The 23,856-nt window shown below is 34.3% G+C and overlaps 1 protein-coding gene across 10 annotated transcripts in view; it reads left to right on the forward strand.

Annotated features, from left to right (window-relative positions):
• Window positions 1-23,856, forward strand: part of LOC135215565 (UDP-N-acetylhexosamine pyrophosphorylase-like) — a 173,703-nt gene that overhangs the window by 137,094 nt on the left and 12,753 nt on the right. For 7 of the 10 annotated variants that reach the window (XM_064250421.1, XM_064250419.1, XM_064250422.1 and 4 more), the window contains 9 exons: window positions 4,059-4,219; window positions 5,080-5,267; window positions 5,466-5,690; window positions 5,958-6,132; window positions 7,014-7,173; window positions 13,042-13,182; window positions 16,367-16,552; window positions 19,857-19,886; window positions 22,275-22,340. In XM_064250421.1, the coding sequence (XP_064106491.1) occupies window positions 4,059-4,219; window positions 5,080-5,267; window positions 5,466-5,690; window positions 5,958-6,132; window positions 7,014-7,173; window positions 13,042-13,182; window positions 16,367-16,552; window positions 19,857-19,886; window positions 22,275-22,340 (1,332 nt within the window). The remainder of the gene's footprint in view (window positions 1-4,058; window positions 4,220-5,079; window positions 5,268-5,465; window positions 5,691-5,957; window positions 6,133-7,013; window positions 7,174-13,041; window positions 13,183-16,366; window positions 16,553-19,856; window positions 19,887-22,274; window positions 22,341-23,856) is intronic. The other 3 variants (XM_064250423.1, XM_064250417.1, XM_064250424.1) reach the window with 3 other exon arrangements.

Consider the following 23,856-nt stretch of genomic DNA (forward strand, 5'->3'; position numbering starts at 1 on the left):
AAATCATTCGAGCTACAAATGTCCTTTAATATCTTAATTCGCTCTACCTCGGAATTGATATATTTTCATATATGTACCGAGGGAATTTTTAGTTGATATAATATATATATATATATATAAGTTTTGAAATACAGTTATATTATGGACACGAATCTTTATGTCATCAATATCAACAACGTAAAGGCTAGGTGCGAGATTTTTCATTGCTATATTAATTATAAATATGATAGTAGTTAAAATAATGTGGTGGAGAAATTTTCGCTCCTCTCTCCCACCCATCCCCCTCCAAGACATTTAGGCCACTGACCAACCCCTTCTATGGGTCTGCTGCTCTTCACCTACTCATCTTTCTTTATCGGTTGTCAGAATGACCTTTCCCGGTGATGTCACATCACTGCCTCCATTTAACTTAGTGTTCTTGCTGGTCCTTGCGATATCTTTTTGTTTCTTCCCACCTTGAGAACATCTTCCATCCTTGATCATTTTCCCGTAGTCGCGCACAACGTTGGCTGTGCAGTGTGACTGTATTGTCGCCATTAACTGCGTCTTGAGTATTCTTTTCAACGATTCCATGAGTCACCTCTTACCATACTTTTTCCTTCTACTCTAGAATGGACGATTTTCCCATTTCATTATTGCCATTATCCCCATTACATTTCCTTTTCCCAGGTAGACATCCCGATGTCTGTTCCATCATCCATGTCAGCATCATTATTTGTTCCTTTTTCCTGTATCAGCATTATTACTTGTTCACTTTTCCTGTGTCAATGTCATTACTCGTTGCTTTTCATTGTGTCAGGATCATTACTTGTTCCTCTTCCTTTTGTCAGCATCAATACGTTTTCCGTAATGTCTCTGTGCTTCAGCATCTACCTGACGTCATCTGCTTGGTTGCCTTTCCCTTTCCAACTGTTAGTAGTTCAGTCGCCATTGTGATTGTTTCCCACCTCTGAACGAATGTGCTTTGTCTTTTTTCAATATACTTTTTTAGGGTGTCTCTACTTCCGTTCTTGTAATTTACTGCATCCTCTGGGCCTCATATTTTGATCCTTATGGTATATTTGCTGTTATATCTCGGACTTTTCAGTATTGCCTTGACATTTATCTTCAAATTTGCAAATAAGCACTTTCTGTTCACCACCTTATTAAACTAATTGTGACCTTTTCTTTAGTCTATTGGTATAGTCAGTTATTTGTATTATATTAGCATCATCTATACTCTACCTTCACGCATTCATTTTCTTCACATGTCCAGTTCTTGACCGGGTGTGATTCCATCTTCATTGTCTTCATTTTACCGTCATTGCTTCTCCTTCGTCTCATAATTATTATCGATCGATACATTTGTTGATTCTTGTTAGAATATTGATTCTAACCCTGCCACCATCTCCTTGCCTTTTCTTTTAACTTAGCCAACTTTACCACTCTCTCCTTTGCGCTATCATCATCGCTCTTTTTCCTCATTCAGATGTTTATCAACTTTCTTTCCATTTGTTTTTTTCTTGATGATCGTCTTCATTTGCTCTGCCGTGTAAATCATTGGTGCCTTTATCATCCACTGAACTATCAGTAACGGCATTACATTCCCTTCCACGTCTAGTTCCTTTTGTCTCTTCTCATCATCATCATCCTCTTCGTTTTCTTTGCCGACGCTTCATTTCTTTTTTATATGAAGTCTTCTTGACATCTTTCGCTCTTCATACCGTATTTTCCCAGTGATTCTCATCCCTATTTCTTGTCCTGGTTATCATTCAATGTTTTGGCCTGGTTATCATCCTGTAACCTCAGTGTTGAAGATTGCGGTTGATTTGTGTTCTCATTTATCGAGATACAGACAGCGACATTTCTGCTCTTGCTACTTATTGTTGGTATAATGTCAGTTGTTTTCAACTTACTAACTTGTTGCTTATGCTGTGTTACCAGTCCAGTACGAAATTGCCATTTACTGTCATCAGTATCGATTGATGCCATTTGAAGTGTAGGACTTTGGGTTTGATCAATACTTATTTGACTTTACTCTTTTAAGAGTTAGTTTTGTATATTTTATGTACAGTCATTTGCATCATATTCAGCCAGATTCCTTTCCGTTAACAGAGTTAGTTTTAACATTTATTCTAATTTTTTCCTTCGTCTCTGCCATCACCTCCTGTGTATCCTTTGCAACTGTCTTTTCTGATGCCTGTAACGTTATCCTCCCTTGTCAGTTCATTATCTCGATTCGTGTGTCAGGGGTTCTCTATCGTATATATCTGACGTCTCCTCAGTTCATTTCATCTGTTTCTTTTTGTTTTTGGTTTTCGTTTTTTATATTTGATTTTCATGCCCTTGCTTTCTCAAGGATTACATTTTATAGCCTCTTGTTTAGTTTTAAATATATATTTTTCGTTTTGTCCACAGCCTATTCTATCTTACTTTTTATCTCGTTTACCATCTCCTCTCTCTCTCTCTCTCTCTCTCTCTCTCTCTCTCTCTCTCTCTCTCTATCATTTTTAAATTGTATTTACGTAATCGCATGTCATACTTCAAAGTCTTCAGTCCTGTACGTCATTTTCCTAGGCAGCATATTTATTCTTAACGTTAGATCACGCTCAAGTTTTCACGGCAAGTTTTATCATTTTTATCAGCATCTCGCGTTTACCATCTGTCATTCATTAGTATTGTTTACTTTCTGTTCTAAATGCATATAATCGTATTCTCCTTGTCTGTCATTATCACCAGTTCATTCATTACATTGTAATCTTCAGAAGGACTGATGGGGGAGGAACAGTAGTTGGTTTAAACAAGGAATAGGATGTATGTATCAAGTTTGTCATATGAAATAGTTATTTGAGAAGTTTGGATATAAAAGGAAAAAGCTGTATGTGGCATACATAGCTCTAGCAATAGATTTACGGATTGATTCGATATAAAATTGTCTGGTTTCAAGATATAGAAACATTTTTTGTAAATATTAACCTTAAGGAGTTTTAACTTCTCAATATCAGTTTGTTTGTAATGTAAGATTTCCTTGTCCAGTTTATTTTTGGTTTTGCCCTCTGTCTCTGTATGTTAAGTTGTAGTCTTGTTTTGTTCGTCCCAATGACAGTTACCTTCATTTTCATCTGCTTAGTGCATAATCATTTCCTGATTTTCCCTTACAGAATCAAAGTAACTTTACTTAGCCATCAGGGCCATGATTTTTTTATCTTTGAGGATCACCCGGACTTTTTATTTATTTGGTAATTCTGCAGAAGAACTCCACATGAAGATATCGTTTATTAATAATTTTTTATTGAGGTTTAGAATATAGTGTATATAAAGTGGTACTTGAGATCATTTGAGAAATTTGCAGTCTTTTGTTTAGATTTTTACACTCATCCCCTAAGGGCAAACATGGCGTCCTGCTAAGCTTTTCTGTAGAATTTCCATTTATTCCTTTATCTTGCTCCCGGTATGATACTGCTTCTCTGTATCTCATTGTTCATATAAAAATCTTTATTTACACTGCTCAGTCATTAAATCCTTTTGTCATCAATCCACTGCATTTTCTTTTTCTAACTAGGTCTCTTTGTACTATCTGTTTTGCTTATGATATCAGTAACCATTGCTGCTGCTCTTAACATCAGCATTGTATTTTACCCTTAGTAACTATTGTCATTGTCTCACATTCATTCTGTGCTTTTATAACTCACACTCTCTACATCATTTTTCTTGCAAATTATTATTTCACAGTACTGCTTGTGAATGTTATGAAAACTTGAGACACAAAACAGAAAAGCCAAATCTCCACCAAGTTGTGGAGTTTGCTTAGGCCATGAAAACTATTTTTCAGCTTAGAGCATTGTTGAATGGTAAACTGAGTGCATTTTAAAATTAGAAAAGAATATCATGTTGCTGTTTTACCTATTATTGGTCCATTTAAGTCACATATACATATTTTTATTTTCTCTAACACTGTGCTTTGCTTTCGGGTGAAACAATTTCATGCTTTCTTTTTTTTTATACTTGGCTTCCAGGTGACATCTACATTATTTTCTGTCCCTTTTTGAAATAAAGGCATTTCCTTCATTCCTTCTCAGGCTGGATCTAGACGAGATTTGCGGGTTTTTCAAGCGAACGGTGGCATCCCTCAATGAGGAGCAGACCAAGCTTGACGAACGCATGCAACCCATCCCAGCAGAGATGCATGGTTCTGTGACTCGTACACCACTAGAGAAGATCAATGATTATGAGGAGGCAGGTCAGTTGGATTCCATCCTACTTTCGTCCAAACAGTGAATTAGATGTGTGGGGTCTTTGAAAGTTTGTCGGTGTCTTATGTGTTCTTATCATTTCTAAATTAACACATTGATGTGATATACTTAAAAAAAGATTTTGATGTTTGTTGTGGATGTAACATTTTATACTACTTCTTGAAGATTCAACAGTATAGATAGATTATTGTAGTTAGATGACTGAACTGATGAAAATTTGTAATGCAACAATAAAAACAGCCACATGTATATGCCAATACGTTCACTGTATTAAACTGAACACAGGTATCATGAAATTAGGTTTTCAGTTTAAATACATAATGAAAATATTTATGTAAAACAAGATGATATAGTAACTATAAATTGAACTCCAGTAATTTAAATTAATATCAATTATAATTCCTTAATAAAAATGTGATGGATTGTCAAATAAATAAAACTAAAAATACATATCTTGCACTGTGTAAATAGTTCAGTTTTCTCAGCAGAGATGAACATGTCTGTCATTAGCTTATGCTCTTTTAATCAGGAAAGTTCTTTGGCTTTCTAAAACACAGCAACTTGTAGTTTCTTTCTGGATATGCTTTTTATATCATTCATACTCAATATGTTATGTAATTTTTCCTAGACTAGTGAACTGCTTACACTTTTGTGAAAGCACCTTGTCTCATTTGCTGTGTATGCAGTAGTATATGAGAATGTATACAAAACTTGTGTACATCGGTGCACAAAATTTTGGCTCCATCCAGTTGTAACATTTTAAGACATTTCTTACATTAGTTTTCAAGTATGAACACTTAATATATTGTGGGTCCTATCACTATATAAGTAATCAATTGTTTTTCAGGTTTGCGTGAGGTGAGTGAGGGCCGAGTTGGAGTGCTTCTGCTAGCAGGTGGGCAGGGCACAAGGTTGGGAGTGAGCTACCCAAAAGGCATGTATGATGTCAAGCTCCCATCAGGGAAGACACTTTACCAGTTGCAAGCCGAAAGACTGAGAAGACTTCAGACTCTTGCTGAGGAGAAGTTTGGCAAGGTAAAGAGGATTTCATCCATTTTTATATGAAGCTGTCTATGATGATTTATTCATGAAATATTATTGTCAATTCTATTTTGGAGTGAAAGTTTTAAAATTTTATATTGTTGTATACTGCATGCTGAAATAAGGAATAACATTGATAAAATACAAATTAACGTAAAGTTTATATTGTTTTCTTTTCTTGTGGGTTTACAGTCAGGAGTGATTCCATGGTATATAATGACATCAGAGCACACCAAAGAACCAACAATGGATTTCTTTGCTCGCCACAATTACTTTGGTCTTGAAAAAGAAGATTTGGTTGTGTTTGAGCAAGGCATGCTGCCTTGCTTCAGTTTTGATGGCAAAATCATCTTGGAGCAACCATGCAAGCTGGCTCGTGCTCCTGACGGCAACGGAGGCCTCTACAGAGCTCTTAGAGTGAGTCCTAATGGAGAAATAAGTTGTAGTATTTGTATCTTTTAATACTTTAAATTACTAGAAAACAAATAAAGGTTAAACAGACATGCCTGATATTGGGCCTTGTAATTTCAGAGCATAGTCCATATAGTAGTTCATGTAGAATTAATTGATGGTATTCAATGTATGAAAAGCTATAACCAAAATAGATTTTAAAAATTCAGAGAAAAAACACTGACTAGGTATGTACTATTTTGTAAAGGTCTAAATTCACTTCTGGTTCCGCAGGAAAAGAATGTCCTTGAAGATATGGAAAGACGGGGCATCAAGTACCTTCATGTTTATTGTGTAGACAATATTCTAGTCAAGATGGCTGACCCTATTTTCATTGGCTATTGTCTCTCTAAGGGTGCAGACTGTGGTGCTAAAGTTGTAGAGAAAGCCTTCCCAACTGAGGCTGTTGGTGAGTTTAAGAAAATAACTTTTATTGTTCCTTCCATGTTTGTAGCGTGAGAAACTGTGTATAAATCCATTGCTACACCTTGCATTTGTTGCTTAAATGTACTTAATCTTCTCAATTAGGCTCTAGTACTGTATATATTGAATTTCCCCCAAATAGTTGAGTCATCTTTCTTGTTAAATTTAAGTGCAGGATTAACCACATTTACATTCAAGTGTAGGATAAACCGCATTCATGTGCTGTATAAGTTTTGTACTTGACTAAAAAGTGTTGCTGAATATAGCATTATCACTTAATATATAGTTTTAAGATGCAGTGTTTGTACATTTGTTTTATTATTGACTCTTGCTTGATTAAACTTTCTAGGAAAGGCAGATAAATTGAGTGTATCATATGGCTAGTAATTTTTGGTACATACTATAGCTATTTCTGGTAAATGCTGTACCATTCTGCACATTAACACAATTTTGATCCTAAGTTTACTTAACCTCCCCTCTGTCATAGAACACTTACTCTTCTCTGGAATCTAGGTACACCAGTTGGGTGCCTAAAACTGAACTTATACATAGATCTAAAAGTCTGCGGATACTGTATTTGTATCTTATGGATAACACTGGCCAATCTTTTGTTTACTGTTAGTCTTTATGGTATGAATTTTCAAGGTTCACTTCATATATTTTACTCACAACACCATTTAGCCATTTTTTCATAGTGTGTTGCTTGCATTTCAAATTTAATAGTACCTGTACTGGAATGATCAACTTAGTTGAAATGATTTAGTATTGGCTTACCAAAAATAACTTTATTTGGACTGTAGGTTTACATGGTTACATGTAATTTTGAATGATTTACATGCTGAGTCATTTCACATTATATTTTTCCAGGTGTTGTATGTAAAGTTGATGGAATCTACCAGGTGGTAGAGTACAGTGAGATCACATTAAAGACAGCCCAGAAACGAAACCCTGATGGCAGACTCACTTTCTCTGCTGGTAACATTTGCAACCATTACTTTACAGTGGAATTCCTTAAGAATGTTGTTTAGTAAGTATCCTTTCACAGGTGTTTTTACATTAAACCTGGCTACCTTCAACATAGCTGCTTCTTATGAGGGAGAATTGCTCTTCTATCAGGCACTTTGGGTCTTCAATCTTCTCTAAAATAATATACTTAGGTTAAACTCTTACCTTTAACAACAACTATGCCTACACACAACTCTGAAATCTGCCATAATGGGCCAGATGGTCTTTACTGATCTTCTGCTATTCTTCTTCCTAAAGGTTACTGTATCGCTTTGGGAATCCAATGCTTTTATTTTACTGATTCTAGTTCTTATTTATTCTTTGAAATAATAAGATTCAATTTAATAGTTGCTATATGGACAGATTATAGTATGCATTAAATTTAATGAATCATGCTTTATCATTTGAAAATGAAAGCTAAATTGTTTTTACTGGTAATTGCTGGGAATGGAACTATGTAGACTAAGCTTATGATTAATCGGAAATCAAATTCCTAATGTGAGCTAGACAGTCTTGCATGCATGATTATGAGCACAGTATTGATTCGTGTCAGAGGTTTCAGATTGGCTTGAAAATCTAGTGTGAACTGAAAACAGATAGTATTAGCATATAGAAACACAATAACTAATATTTTACTTTGTTTTTCAACATTTCTTCCTGTGCAGTGGGTAAGTACCAATTTCAATATTGGAATGTTTTCTTCTATCAGACCAATTTGTGTGTTGGTGATGGTGTCTATTTATTTATTTTCATTTTGGTATCCCTGCTTGCTGTAAATATTAGTTGTGCAAAGTAATCTTTTTTGTTTCTTAATGTTACTGTTGTTTTTGCATCATATGGCTGAGTTTCTTCATCACTGTTTACTCTTTTTATGTTGTATGCTTGAGATTTCTTTTATGAGCATTTTACCAAGATAATTAAGCTATGTAGTCAATCACTTTAAATATTGCAGTGCAGTAGTTTGTAGTGATCATATGCATTTATGCATTATTTATAATATTTATTTATATAAAATATACCTGATTGTTTTGTGCAATTTGGTTTTCTGGTTTTCTGTGTAGATAACTTTTTTCTAGAGAAATTCTTTCATATTTGGTCAGCAGATCATAATGTAGAATAGCAATAATTGTCTTAACCGTTATAGATAATTATTTTTCAAGAACTTCATTGTCCTTTTCAATAACTATGTTGCAGAGTGCCCTTTGTTACTGACCTAATTTTCTGGTGTGATTTTTATTGAACTTAGGGATTGCTTTGTGGTTTCATGCTTTACTGAACTTGAAAAAAATTGTCTGGAATGTAATTTTATTTCTGTACATATTTTTTTGTGGGGGGGAGGGAAAAGCTAATGGTAAATGTCTCTGCACCTGACATTTTTACCTTGTTTGATGAGCCATTTGCTCTTCTGCTAATGATTAGCTGCATTGCTACTGGCTGTATATATGTAACATCAGCTTTAAGAAATAGATTATAGAGGTAGTTTTTATATGAATTAGTTTGTCAGAGCTTAGTATTTACTGTGTTGTAGATTTTGATGTTCAGACTGCAGTGTTACTTTAAATTGTAATCCTCTTGTGCTGTAATTATTTAGCTGATTTGCATTATTTCTTTAATGTTATTTACTCATAAGCAGTATGTATGTATGTACATTTATAATATGGTGGTTTTTCCAATTACGTATATTTATTAGATTTCTTTAAATTGGGATTTTTTATATTGTAGAAGATTATCACGTAGTTTTAAAGCTTTGTTTTATTTTTCAGTATGAGCATATAAAGCATAAATAATAATAAACAATATAATAACTAAATAATAATAATAATAATAATATATAATAGATAATTAATAATAATAATAATAAATAATAATAATAAATAATAATAATAAGAATCATAATATAACAATAATAATAATAATAATAATAATAATAAATGTAGTGCATGTCTTCTACAGGTTTTATTATTTTCTATTTGTCACATACCATACATGCTGTAGGTAATGAAATTGTTTGATCATGAACAATATTTAATAAAAAATGCAGAGTAACATATATACTTTACTTGATAATATCATAGTAAGTATGATGTTGTTAAATTAATTAAATTTTGCTTTCATTTAAGATAGGACACATTCTCAGTAGTTTACTGGTAAAGAATCTGATTTTTTAAAGCAAAAACTTACTCTTCACACAAACCCATTTATATAAGATACATTATTCAAAGGAGAAATGATCCAAGTCACAGCATCATTCTGAAAAGAATTCACTAGCTCCAGCAGGCAGAAGTGTTTTGTCCTCCAAGTCTTTTGTGATAAAAACAATGGTTTGTACCCAGTAGAGGAAGTGGATCTGTAATTGCAGGTATTCACCTAGATAGTTGGGCTGATGTGGCCTCCTTCACTCTTGAAGTTACCAGAGAAAGGGGTGGACAAGAGGAAGGAAAAGTAGGAAAAATTTTTGCATAATTTGTCCTGGTGTGACAATAGGGCCCGAAGAAAAAACATTTGTCTGTTATACTATAGGAAAGTTGTGACTGGTTCGCATAGTATTACCCTTTAGGTGGTGATCAGTTCTATTTTGTGTGTGAAGACCACAGAGGTGGAGACTGCTTGGACTTTGTGGGCCTCAACTCTCAGCTTTGCCAAATCCTTCATAGATACCTCTGTATATGCAATAGATACGACTTGCCTGACCCACAAGGGTATCATATTCCTAGACTCTGTGGTCTGAATCATTTCCTAATTTAGGAACAGCCAAGAATATGGAAGGGCATGCCTTCATCCTACAGTGGTAGTCTTACACCTCACAAAGCATTGTTCTATGATGATGAAGTTAGCATGATGAAAGGGAGGATTGTGACATTATTTGGTCCTGTTTGTTGGATCTTTGCATTGAGTTCACAACCAAATGATATGCTGAAAGGAACCAGTTCTTTGAATGGATCACAATGTTTGATAGGGTATGCAGTTGATTCATTCTGTTCAGGGAATGAAGGCCCATTAAGGGCTTCAAAAGATGGTTTTCTTTAGTTTTTCACACTATCAGGGCTAAGTCCCAACTGGATAGCTTCACTTTTGATTTATGAGTGGACTGGCTGAAATGGAAGATCAGGTCTGATTAGTCCCTGCTTGCACCCATGTCTTTGTCACAGAAGCTCTCCAGAGAGGGTTAATTTACAGCCTGTATTGGCAACTTCTCTCTGGCTCCCTGGAAGATGAAAATGTCCACAATTAAAGGACCATAGACATCAAGAACATAAACATTTTGTGCACTACCCCAAGCAGTAAACCTTGTCCATTCCCTTGTTAAAGGCTCGCCATTCACCTAATATAGCGTGTAACATTTGAAGTTACTTCCAAGCCATAGAGAAATGACAAAGACTATATAAATGTTCCTTGAGTCCTGAAACTTACCAGCACCTGTTGGGTCAGGTTGAATGGTGGGAAATATGAACTTTTGGTTGTTTCACATTTGGAGTATTGGTTGTGGTCTAAAGATGTTGCAAGTAGATCTATCACTGGGGTCCCTCAGGAATGCCAGTGTCATGCATATGTTCCTGTTTTGAGGGACCAATCTGACAGGAAAAGCTGGTGTCCTGCTCAAGATCAGCAGTAACTTTCAGAGATCCCAGAACAAACCTTGTTATGAGGGTGATCTTGTGATTCTCTGCCTATGTGAGGATCTTTACGATTGGATGGCGTATAGCATAAATATCTCAAATGAGTACCTCCTGAGTACTTCAGAGTGATGACACACTTAGCTCAGACTGAGGGACCATCAATCTTGTCCAGTTCTTAAACTGGACAAGTAGAAGTTATGGGTGTGCTCCTATTCAATTCTGTTTATACTTGCTGTTGTGTAGCCTAGGGCCTTTGTAAAGTATAAGCATCTAGAATGAAGGTATACCTTGGTCTGGGCTTGGGACAATTCTTAATGTCCCCAGTGTCAAGATTTCCCTTGTGACTCTCTTTAGTGTTACCATCTTCTTTGACAGGATGGCTTTATTAGTACTGTAATAGAAATCACTCAATGATCTGGATTTCATGAAGATCTGGACAGATTCTCTGGTTTTGTATACTTTATAGGATACACAATGACAAAATATTGTTAAGATAACAAGAATAAGATAAAAGAAAGTTAACATAAGAACTAACAAACAATTCCTTATAGACTTTATACTGTCTTGAGTTTTCAGTAAAAACTTAAGTTATTAATGCTGAAACAATAAAAAAATAAGGTAAAACATGGTACTGTACTAATGAGATAGGTACAAGTAATTAGCTAATATGTAGATAGGTTGCAGTTTATAGTAAAATATAATCTATCCCACAAGAAAAGAGAGAGAACTTAAGACTCACTCTTTTCATCTGCATATGGTAATTCTTTGAGGCCTTCCTCTTCACTCTTTTACAGCTTTCTCCATTACCTTTCAACAACAAATGGCTCATTGCTAATACTTAAGGGATACAAATATTTATCTCACTGTCAGTAGTCTTACTTCAGATCTTTTGTTATTATTTAGTACCAACACTTCTCAGTCAGTGTTTCCCATATCTTCTACTTTTGTAATGGCAACCTAATTGCTTGTCTTGGGACTATCACATGCTGTCTCTAGATCTACGGATATATAATGCACCGTATTCTCTTAAATTTTTCATAGCACTAGTTTCTCCATTATAAAGAGTAGTAATTGTTAATTTCAGTCTTTTTAATTTTCTTGAACTTTCCCCCAGCTCCTGCTGCTATACTTGCATATCATTCTCAAGCAGGCATATTCCTTCGTGTTTTTCACACATCAGTGCATCTTCTTTTCCTTTGCATATTAATGAATTATACTTTATTACCATTTTTGCAGTTTTGATTTATTCCTTTTATTGTATTTTTGTGTTATCTGGCCAATTCTTCATTGGTTGGTTCTTCAGCTGTCTTCAGCAAATTGCTTCTTATTCTGATGTTTATGGAGACTTCCCCATTTTCATCTTCCCTAGATGTCACATTCTCATTCAGTCCTTGTGTTGTGTCAACATTCTCCTGTTTACATTCATTCTTGTCATTCAATAGATTTCCTAAGCACTTTAATCCTTTAGTGTTTGCCTTATTTTTCAACTGGAATCTCTTTTCTTTATTTACACTGCTCATTTTTTGTACTTTGCAATTTTTTATTAAGGCTGTGTGGTATATGTTTTGTCTGTAGTGTCTAGAGTTAATTTTAATGGTGCATTGTTTAAGAAAGAGACAAATGTGACTACTAAACAATTTATTTTACACACAGCCTGTGGAATGCTAGCATTTGATAGTTTTGTGTGCCTGTAATCTGCACTTGAATCTCCAGAGTGCAGTCATTTTTACTTGCTTGTTGTGAGTGCAGCATAAGCTAATGTAATCTTTGCTTCTGTGCTTTTTCTTGCTTTCCATTGCAGTTAAGTTCAAGCTATTCAGTGAGATGGATGTTTGTAGGTCTAGTATGTACCAATAGGCAAGCACTACAAATCTAATTAGTATAGGAAAGATAATCCCAACATACATATGTAAACTGATAGAATCTTTTTACTGCTGGCTTAATTCACTATTTATAGTGTACTAGTTTGATTATACTAATTTAGGATCAGTATACCATCATTCATCAATTTTAGTAGCAACTGGGTAATTTCCTCATATCCTTAGATGTTATGTATATTTATTACATAATGTACTGTAATTGTATATAATACTTATATCTACAATACCCAGGATGTGTTTTGTTACCTGTTAACTGCAGTATACAGTATTATATTTTCATTCACATGACATAATGATTGAAAGGACAACAAAAGGGTGACATTAAGATGACAAGAAAATTGTAAATGAATAACATTTTCTCATTGACATGCTAATAGGTAATCTCTTCAACAGTGATTATGAATGCAGTATGATGCATCATGTAGCCAAGAAGAAAATCACAATGGTAACACCAGAGGGCAAAGCTGTTAAACCTGAGAAACCAAATGGCATCAAGATGGAGAAGTTCGTGTTTGATGTATTCCAGTTCTCTAAGTAAGTCAATTCCTGTAGTATTTTTCTATTTATCTTTGACCTGCTTAATTATTTTCATTGTTATTGCTATTCAGTACGTAGTTGAAACCTATTCACATGGGACAAGCCCACAGGGGCCATTGACTTAAAATTCAATCCTCCAAAGAATATGTTCATTAGGAAGAAATAAGAGGAAGTAAAGGGAAATACAGAAAGATTTTACATATTAAAAAAGAAAAATAATGAAATTGGTAAATAGATAAAAATGTATTAAAATGCAATGAGAATAGTACTGAAGGGTAATACGTACTGCATTGCATCTTCATTTGAACTTCTAAAGTTTCAATTGTACGACTTCTGGGAGACTGTTCCACAGTCCAATGATGTGAGGAATGAACGACCTCTGGAACTGATAACTCCTACAGCAAAGAACATCTACTGCATCTTGGTGCTGCTGTTCAGTGAATCTGGTTGCTCTCGGCAGATAAAGCAGATCGGGTCAATTGCTAATGTGAAATACAAGTTATGAAAAAGTGACACAAGAGACCATCCGTTGATGATCCAAATCATAAGTGCTACTATTAGGAAATAGTAACCTACCCCCATGAACCACCCTATCCTAAAGAGATAAATCTGGCGGAAGCAGACAACCATGCCAGAGAATAGAACATATTATAGTAAAGGAAGTACAAATTGCCTAAAACATGTTACATTGATTTTATCACTGTTATAAATATATTAGGCTTTACAAACAATACCTAAGTTTTGTGCAGCATTTGCTGAAACATTCATTAGATGTTTCTCAAAAGTTAGATGCGAGTCAAAAGTTACACCTAGAATAGTTTCAACTTCAGACTCATTCAGCAATATTCCATCCACTAGAGGAGTTGGATGGGTTGAGAATTCTGTATGAGATCTGCTAATCAATTGTGGTTTTGTTTTAATGTTTTACTTGAGTTAAGCCTCATACCCCACTGACTACACCATTCCTGATCTGGTCCATGTCCCAGTTAAGGCTGAGGGCAACTTCATTTCTCATAAGTGGAGACTTACTAACCCACAAATATTGTATCATTGGCATACAGTACAATAAAAGTGTCTCATGATTTAATAAATTAAAAGCAGCACTAGAATCTATTTGAATTACTCTGCAATCAAAACCCTTATCAATGTTCCCTTGCAAATGCCATGTCAAGTCTAAAAGAGCATTACAGGTACCTAACTGCTTCCTGTATGTATACTGACTAGTATACATACAGATTCCACATACTTATATAGTGGCTGAAAGATAAGTTTTTATATATGTAACTTACCCAGTAATTACTTAGCTTATAGTTTCTACTCGATGGCAGCTTGAATATTGAAATTAAACCTCATTGACCGGGGGCTAGTTTAGTAGCCGCTAGTGCTAGCTCCAAGCTAACTCAACCCGGCAAGTAAGTGTTTACACTAGGATAGTTTGGTGAGAAAGTATTTGCAGCCAGTAGCCATCAAGATGTCCAGTGCCATGGACGCAGCAATTGATGCTGCAGTTGTTTCACTCTCTTTTATTATTATTACTACAATTAATCATGTATGCCATCACTGTGAAAGGCTGTAGCCTACTTTATGTATTAAAAGAGGAGGAAAAGCAACAGTATTTCATTTGACATCCAGATATTCATAATTTTGTCTAGGAATTAATTCAATCTACATTGTAATTTGTCTACTGACAGGAAATAAAATTAATTACACTGCAACAGACAATTAGCAGATTTGAGTATGAATCATGGCTTACTGTTAAATTTTGTGGGAAGGCATCAGCTTGTTTGAACCATGAGAGTTGAGGTTGGTAAATGTCATCCAATCCTGCTCCACTTTTCTTTGATTTTTCAGTTTTCAGCAGCTCTTGTTTACAGACATTTTTGATAACCTTAATTTTCTTCTTTAAAAAATCAACGTTAAACGTGAAGACCTTCCTTGATCAAAGCTTCAGCTAACATATAACAATGTCACGCTTGTTCCTAGTCATGTAATGAGCGTGCCTTATAGCCTACAGGCATTCGTATTCCTCATATATTTCTAAAAATGGGGAAATTTCATCTGATTTCCCCCTTCTGGCACATGTTTGCATTGTGGAAGATGATTACAACTTTCCAGCAACGCAGCGTTGACACGGGATTGTTGTGGCCTATAGTGGGTCACATGACCAGCAAGTAGCTAGTAGAGTAGCTGGACATCAGGGCAAAGCTTGATGGAGTTCAGCCTTCTCCTTAGCACCAGTAACCAATCTGCCATCATCTATTAGTAGTGGTGGAATGAAAGATGAGGCTTAGCCAAAGATAGATGATGCCAATTTGGTCCACCACAGTTGAGGCTGAGTAATTCCTTTAAGTTTCCTCTTTAAGGAATTATTTTATTACTCTCGGCTGTATGGTAAGTTCTATTCACAGCATGGTGAGACTCAACAAAAGTGTGATTTTCATTTGAATAATGTTGGTCTCCATGCATTGAATTAGGCCTGTTTGGTTTGCCATTGTAGGCTCATCCACATGTATCATCAAACCATGGCTGGTCATTGGTCCTAAATTTGATGACCTTTCTAGTGACATACCTTATTAAAATAGCCATAAGCATTTCATTTAACCTCTTTGGATCAGGATCTAATATGGCATCTGAAATATTAAGTGCTTGCTTCAATAATGCAATCCCTATTGGCTCTGCATTACAATCTTCACAAATAACAAATGAAGCTTTTGAGTCCTGTGACTGAGCTGTACTAATCCTTTCCTAAAGACAATCATATATGTAGAATCGTTGACATATGGGTTGCTGCAAATGACAATTATGTAAACCATGTAGAATTTACTAAAAATTACTCATGTTTATTTAAAATTTAAAGATTGCTTTTACAGAAAGATCATATACACTTTCTAACGAATTAAGTTGTTTGGTTGAATCTCTCTTTAAATTACTGTTGGTTTTTATTTAGTTAAAACAGGTATTCTCATTATTAATAGATATTTTTAACAAATATAAATTTTTTATTTTGTCATATGGTAACCCTTTATATTTTATATAATAAAATTTGTTACATGTTCACTGCTTCTGTTGTCTTTAGCCTCCATTATTACTAATGTACAGTAATGTCACCAATATTATAGTTTTGTTCATCTTGAAGTGTGATTTAGCAAAATACAAACTAATCAAAATTTAATTTTATCAGCACACTAGCTGTCTGGGAAGTAATCCGTGAAGATGAGTTTGCCCCTTTGAAGAATGGTGATGGTGCTGAGAAGGATACACCAACCACCTGCCGACATGCACTCTTTTCTCTCCATCATCGCTATCTTCTGAATGCTGGTGGTACTCTTATCGATTCAGAAGGGGAACCTCTTCCTCTTATTCCCAGGTGAGAATCCACATTATTTAGCATTAGATATGAACTTGACATATGTTTGGTGTAAGGTAAGCTTGCAAGACATTTATTACAGAAATTTAGCCCCCTAACTGTCGCTGCTATTTAACTTGGCTACATGTCCCAGGCTTAAAGTACTTTCCTTACTTTGATATGTGAAATTTAAGTTCTTAGGTTTTTTGCTCTTATATGAGAATGTTAAGGTCTTTGCTTTTTTTAGCAGCACTGTACTGCACTTTAAAATCTTTTTCAATGTGATCAGTGGGCATGAAATGCATGATCCCAACCAACCATTGTGAGGCACCCTGCTTGTTCTTCAACGTTAATCTCTATCAAGTACCTGATATGACTTGCAAGAAATGTCATTGCATAGCATTTTTAGGTTTTTAAACTTAAAACTTTGGTTCATATAATAATTTTCCTCAGATAACTGGAATTTTAACTGTTTTAAAGATTTATAATGGTTTAGATGTAATTTCCTAAAAAAGGTTTTGGATCAGCATTATAGAAATGTTAGTAATGGTTATATGAACTAAAATAGAGGTGATTGTATTAGTAGTTTAATAATTATCTTGTTTTTCATTATCACTGCTTCTCATGAGCTATTTCCTTGCATTGAAACACTAGTGTATTTGGCAGTTTAGACAAACTGACTGAGAAAGATTGGTTGGAAGTCTTTAATGTTTTTTCCAACTGGCTCTCAGTCTTGTTCAGTCCTGCTAGGGAAAACCACTGACATATTCCTTTTATGTCATGCAAATAGACTTTCCTCTATGTCTTTGTCTTTCATTGCTCCAGTCAGTTATCAGTTGAATATTCCTACAGTATTTGGTACAATATTGGTCCTTCACTGTTAGTGTTAATGGCACAAGTTTAAAGGTGGCTGCCACTTTAGGGAAGTAAATGGGGGTCATATCAATCTTTGGATGGGGTAATGAAAATCACATGTACCAACCAATATGGTTGACCTGCTGTACTGTTGTGGTTGGTTGAATTGATTCAGTACCTTGGAAAAATGAGGCAACAAAAGTTCACCAGTCCTCCAGATTTGGAAAAAAAAAACCTACAGAACTATAGTCTAGACAAATCTTAGTGGTGTGTTGCTCAGATGGTCTGACTCCATCAGTAGTCATGTCACAATTAAGATCTATGTTGCAGTGATGAGGTCAGCATGGTATTTATTTATGCATATATATCCTCTTACAGTAACTTTGCTGTAGTTTCAAAACTCTTGCTTTGCATGTCCAAGCCAATAATAGAGTTTATATACTATTGAAAAGCATCTGCTTGTCACAAATTTATCTGTATGAAAGCAATGGTCACAATAATATTGATGATTTCAGTAGGTTATCAAAGTGGAAATGATTTAATTTCTTTTTATGGTAAATAAACCTATTTTAATGACTAGTTTTAATTTCCCATAGTAACTCAGTCCACTTGCATTTTTTTTAGCTCATTGTTCTTGGTCACATAACTTCAATAGGAGTGTTAAGTAAACTGTCACTGTCTTCAGCTGGCCAGATCATGGTCAACAGTGGATGAAAAGAATCATTGAAGAAGTCATATGATGGAGAATACCATATTCCTCCAGATAGCCCCTTTAATTCATCGTGCCTTCACTTCATGCTGCTGCCTAAAAACAAGTTGGCCTCATAACTTTATTTTTAAAATGGAAAACATTAGTTTGTGGTTAGTACTTGATGTGACCACTGAATTTTTTAAACTTGTGTCATGTACACACTTAACCACCAGTACAGATCTTGTGCTTGCATCATAAATTTTTGATCTCTCAACATTTGGTATATTTTTACTTACCAGTCCAACAGTCTCATTTTATTTCATCCACAATGTTTCTAATGTTTTTCTTCATGTCCTCTTGAGTATCTGCTTCACAAGTCCAGTGTTTCCCCCAAGGTATGTAACAGTTATGTTCTGCCTCTCTTCCACAACATGAAGCTTCATTTCCGTCTCTTCTTCCTTTGCAGTTCTTATACATTTTGGACATAAAAATCTCATACTCTATGAATATTTTGCAGTCCAAGGTATCTCTTGTGATACCATCTGTTACATTAGCTACATGATACGGAGTTCATCCACTTTTCTTCCTTTCTCCGTTACCATAAGCTTTTATTGCTTACATTACGTACTTTTCTGTTACTGTAAGCGTTTTATTGCTTACAGTGAGTATCATTCCTCACTTCTCTATCTCATTTCTCCACCTTCTGTTAAATATCGTTACAACTTCCTTTAATTTGCTAATTCCTCTAGGTTATCTGGATATAGCAGCTCCCTAAGCTTCCCTTTCTGCACTCTTTTATCCGGCATCAGTTTTAAACATTTTCTCCTGCATAGTGACACTGCTATGTTTATGATTACTTATCCTTTCTCCCAATTTTTTTTACTTATTGCAGATAACCACTTTGATCTCAGGCAGAGTTAGCACTATGCTTTTCTGTCTTTCTCTCTCTCTCAGTTTAGATTAGGAGTTTGAACGACTCACCAGAACTAGGTAAAATAGGCAAAGGGGAAGCAGTGGTTTGCATATGTAAAACATGAAGGAAGATTAAAAGGTCTCTCCTGTGTTTTACATATTTCAGTTTCTAAATTTTCTTGCATAAAGGTATGCTATCATATTTTAGTAATAATTCATATCTATTAATTTAGGTTTCAACATATTTATTGAATGATTATCAAAATCAAAGATACATAGTTTCATTAGGGTATTGTAAAATAATGATTGTATTTGTTATGCCTCCACATTGTGGTCCAGCATTCATCACAGTATTTCATAATCACTTCGACCATGTATGAACAGTCTGATTGAAAATAGTGAATTGGAATGGTTTCATAAAACGTGATCAAATATTGGTTTGTATGATCACTTTAAGGTTTCCCTTGAATTATGGCAGTCCTTGTTGATTATTTTGAAGTATGAAGTGATACATTTTGATGTTAGTTCTTTATATATATTTCATCAGTTGCTTTGAAGCTTTATGGTACACAATTATTTTTGTTAGCTTACTATCATACTGTTTTTTTTTACTTGATGCTGTGCATCATTCTGTGACAAATACTATGTATTTTGGGATTTTTTTTTAGGATGCTAGTGAGGTCATTATCAGTAAATTCAAGACTAGAATATGAGTAAAATGCCAAATAGTTTCATTTTGGAAGACTAAATTGAAGAAAAATATTTTATTTTTTATACAGATGACATATGTATTGTGCATTTAAAAAAATTCTTGACTTCATAGTGAATTATGTTCTGTTGTCACTAATTTCTTGACATATAATGTAGGTCAGAGGACAAACAAGTAACAGAGGACAGGTATGTAAATTAAATTTACGTATGAGTTTGACTGGAGTGGGATGTTAAGAGATTTTCACTTCCGGGTGGATAACAGATAGAGTAATTTCATTTTCTTAGTGTCAGGCAATTTTATGAATTAGAAGTCTCTCAGGTTCTAAGGACGTCTTTTGTGAGTGGAAGTACATTACAGAATTTGTTTATTTGAAACGTAAAGTTTACAACAACGTACGTTTCTGTAAATGTCAAGGGTTTACAAAAATTATGTCAGCACATTCTGTTCATATACAGTAAGTTTGATGGAGTATGTATGTGTTTGATATATATATATTACTATTGTCAAATACAATATATATACTCAAGTGTATTCTAATCAAATTACGTATGATTTTGTGGGAATCTAAAAGCAGTAAGGGGTTGGATTCTGCTTTAATATCCATCATATGGGAAAAATGTTTAGCATCATCCTAGAAAGATGATCATATGGTGGTTATGTTACAGTCTTGAAAATGTTTATAAATTTATACCTTGATTTACCGAGTTCATATAATTGAAGTTATCCATCTGGCACAGTGAAGTGGATTTGTTATGGGCAGGAATTTCTTTTCAGTTTGGATTAAAGCACCTTTTCTTTATCAGTTTTGATTTACTAAGCCACTTGCTGCGGTATTATGTATTGACTGTGTGCCTTTTGTTGTACATTTTTACTGCTGGGTCATGGTTAAGGTGGCTTTTTGGTTGTCTGGATTGAATTTCAAATCTTGACACCATGATGTGCTGTAATATAAGTACTTTTTAATATACGTTACCCTATATGCCAGAAACAGGATTTTTTTCCTGCTACATTGGAACTTCAAGGCGCTAATTCATATTTCACATGCAAGATATATGCATAAATGTATGCAAATACATACATGCAAGATCAGTGCATAAATGTATTTGTTATGAAGCAAGAATATAGCCTGTTGTATAGTATACTGAGCAGCAGAAAATAAAAGTATTCTGATCCTGTACAACTTTAAAAGAATTTAAACAGGAAAACCAATGAAAATTCACCATTTAAGAACAGATGAAATGGAATAATGAAAATCACTCTTCAGAAATATAAAAACTAGAATGTAAAATGAGAAAATAACTGAAAGTTATAGATAAATAGAGGCATTACACCAGATTCTATTTTTAGCTCACTCATATCATTAAAGCCAAAAAACCGCTCTATAAACCAGTAACTTTGGCAGGAGTGGTGTGTTGAATGAGAAAGGCTTACCCTAATTTCAACAGTAATGAATAAAAGTCCAAAAATAATAAAATTACTTGGGACCAGCTCATGTATAGAGTGAACCAAAGAACATAAAAACAAAAGCAAAGTCCATGTTTCAAATAATGGAGCCCATATAGCATGCTTAGGCTCAATATTTCCAGAGAATCATCACTACAAGGGTCATATGTTTGGAAGAAGAGATCAGGTCAGCCGTGCTAGTAACCGTGCTTGAGTCAAATGTTAAAGTAAAAAACAAATTTTGAATATGTGATGATATAATGCATAGATTTGCCTTAAAGTAAAGGAAGATTTAAGATCAATAAAAGGTTTATTTTGTATAAATCCTATCGCACAGCTAAAAATGTTTAGGGGAATATTTCCATCACCATGTCCTGAAAGTGTCAATTAGTTGTAATGTAGAAAACATCGACAAGGGAATCAGTCTATAACCAGAAAAGAAACTGGAATCAGTCTATAGCCAGAAAGGAAACCTTGAATTGTGAAAAATTTCCCCTTTTAGAGATACTGAAATACTTCTACATATTGACATTATTAGCTTGTAATCTAGTACACAAACAGGTTGGAAGAAGAGCAAATTAATTAAAGGACCTGTTTAAGCAAAAAGTTTAGTTATGTGTTGAAGAGGTCTAGATTGTACTTATTGTGCTTTTATTTGCAGTACAGTACATCAGACATTTTGTGACTTTTTCATCTTTTTCATTGTAATATATTTCAATAACTGAGGATCTTGAGTGCTGCTTTGTAAATAGAGCCACAAATTCCTGATAGGATGCTTTTTGCATTCCAATTCTGCCTTTCATACTTGTACAGTATACAGTATTTGGTTATAACCACATATTAATTCCTTTCAGTTTGGTAGTTACGTTTACTGTTTATTTTCAGCAAATAAGTAATATCTCTTCTGATAATGACTACCTAGTACTACTGTACATGTTTATTAGTACTTCATTACTTGAGGCTTTTATTTTGCCATACTATATTATCATTTATTTCCCTTTGTTTTATATAACTTTTTTCAACTTCTAGATTTTACTTTGTTGTATCTTTTAATGTTGGCTTCTTCTCTTGTATTATTTGCCTTTTTCTGTTTTTATTTAGTATTCTTATAAAATTCCCTTCTTATTTAGCCCTGCTGCTGCCCCTAAATGCCCAACATTTGAAAATGGCAACACAGATTTCAATTATAATGACAAGTAAGTACAAAGTCATCCTTGCATTCTAGGGATCGTCAGTGGCAGTAACATACCGTAACTGGTGAGGGATGCTTTGGTGAAGGTCAATTTTGTATATTGTTTGATTCCCATGTTTTCTCCAGCTAGGTCATTGTCCTAGCTTCTGATTTTTTGAACTAAATCTTAAAATGTAAATTTCAATATGTATGGTGGTGTTATTTGGGTGTAGTAAGGTGGTGGCTTACATTTTGTTGTTAAGTATTTGTATTTGCAGTCTTCTTTTACAATATTTACTACTATATTGCTCATTAATAATAATAATTACTACATTTACTGTTCATTTCCAATTTCTATTTCTTGATATCTGTACTTTTAAGAAAACCACAGTCATAGGTGGCTAGAGATATCATTTCATGCTAAGGGAGTCTTCCTTTTAACCCTTAATGAATGGGCTAAATACGTATATTTCATGCACACTCCCAGCCTGTGTAGATTTTAAGGTTGGCCAAATTAAGAAAAAAAAACATGACTGGAAAGAGGAAAATATGCAAATCCACATAGTGTAAGGAAAAATTTGTAAAAAAAATTTCCCCTACCTTCCATGGGAAGTTGAAAGTGACAATTAACAACCCTGTATTGGGCCTCTTTCACAAGACACTCATAAATTTTACCAAGTTATACATGATTTTTCCGATAAAATGTTACCAAGTTTTATGTTTTTTTCCCAGTAATCTCTTTTATTTTATTTTGTAAAATTATATGTTTATACATAGCTCGCATAATATCATAAGAACTAAAATCAGCAACAAATTCTGAATATATTTGTTGTAAAATGTTTACGAGATACAGTAACTTTTTTGAAGGTATACATGTTTTCAACTTTTTGGGAGGTTATACCTACCGTATATACTCGAGTAACGTGCGATCTCGCATATCATGCGACCCCAAAATTTTCACCAATAAACAGTGGTTTTGTCATGTATCTCATGTATCATGCGAGTTCCTTTTCCGAGGTCAGTTCATAAGGTTGGTGGTTTAGCGTGCTAATGGCCGAGTCGTTCAGAATGTGTGCTGCTGCTAGTGAAGTTACGGTAATTTTTCTTACTAATCTCGAGAATTGAATAGAAGATCTCAAGATTAAAAAAAGAATACCAAGATAATAAAATAATTGTAAAAATAACACGCCTTGGAGTCCTAAATCATTCTCTCTCTCTCTCTCTCTCTCTCTCTCTCTCTCTCTCTCTCTCTCTCTCTCTCTCTCTCAGAAATAAATACTGTAATTTGAGTCTTTCACCAACGGGTATCAGTAAATGTGTAGACATTGTGTGCGTGTTTAAAAAAGTGTAGTACACACACATTCCAATGTTTCGGTTTTTGGAATTTTTCAATTTCGGAAATGTGAGGTCAGATGCATAATCAAACAAACATCACTACTGCAGAAAAAAAAAATTCCCTTTATGTTTTTCATTATTGTTATTTATTAATTACTGTTTATTTAAATAAATAATATATAATACTGTTACATGAATGTGAGATA

Source organism: Macrobrachium nipponense, chromosome 5 (assembly GCF_015104395.2).
Source record: "Macrobrachium nipponense isolate FS-2020 chromosome 5, ASM1510439v2, whole genome shotgun sequence".
Classification (NCBI taxonomy): Eukaryota; Metazoa; Arthropoda; class Malacostraca; order Decapoda; family Palaemonidae; genus Macrobrachium; species Macrobrachium nipponense.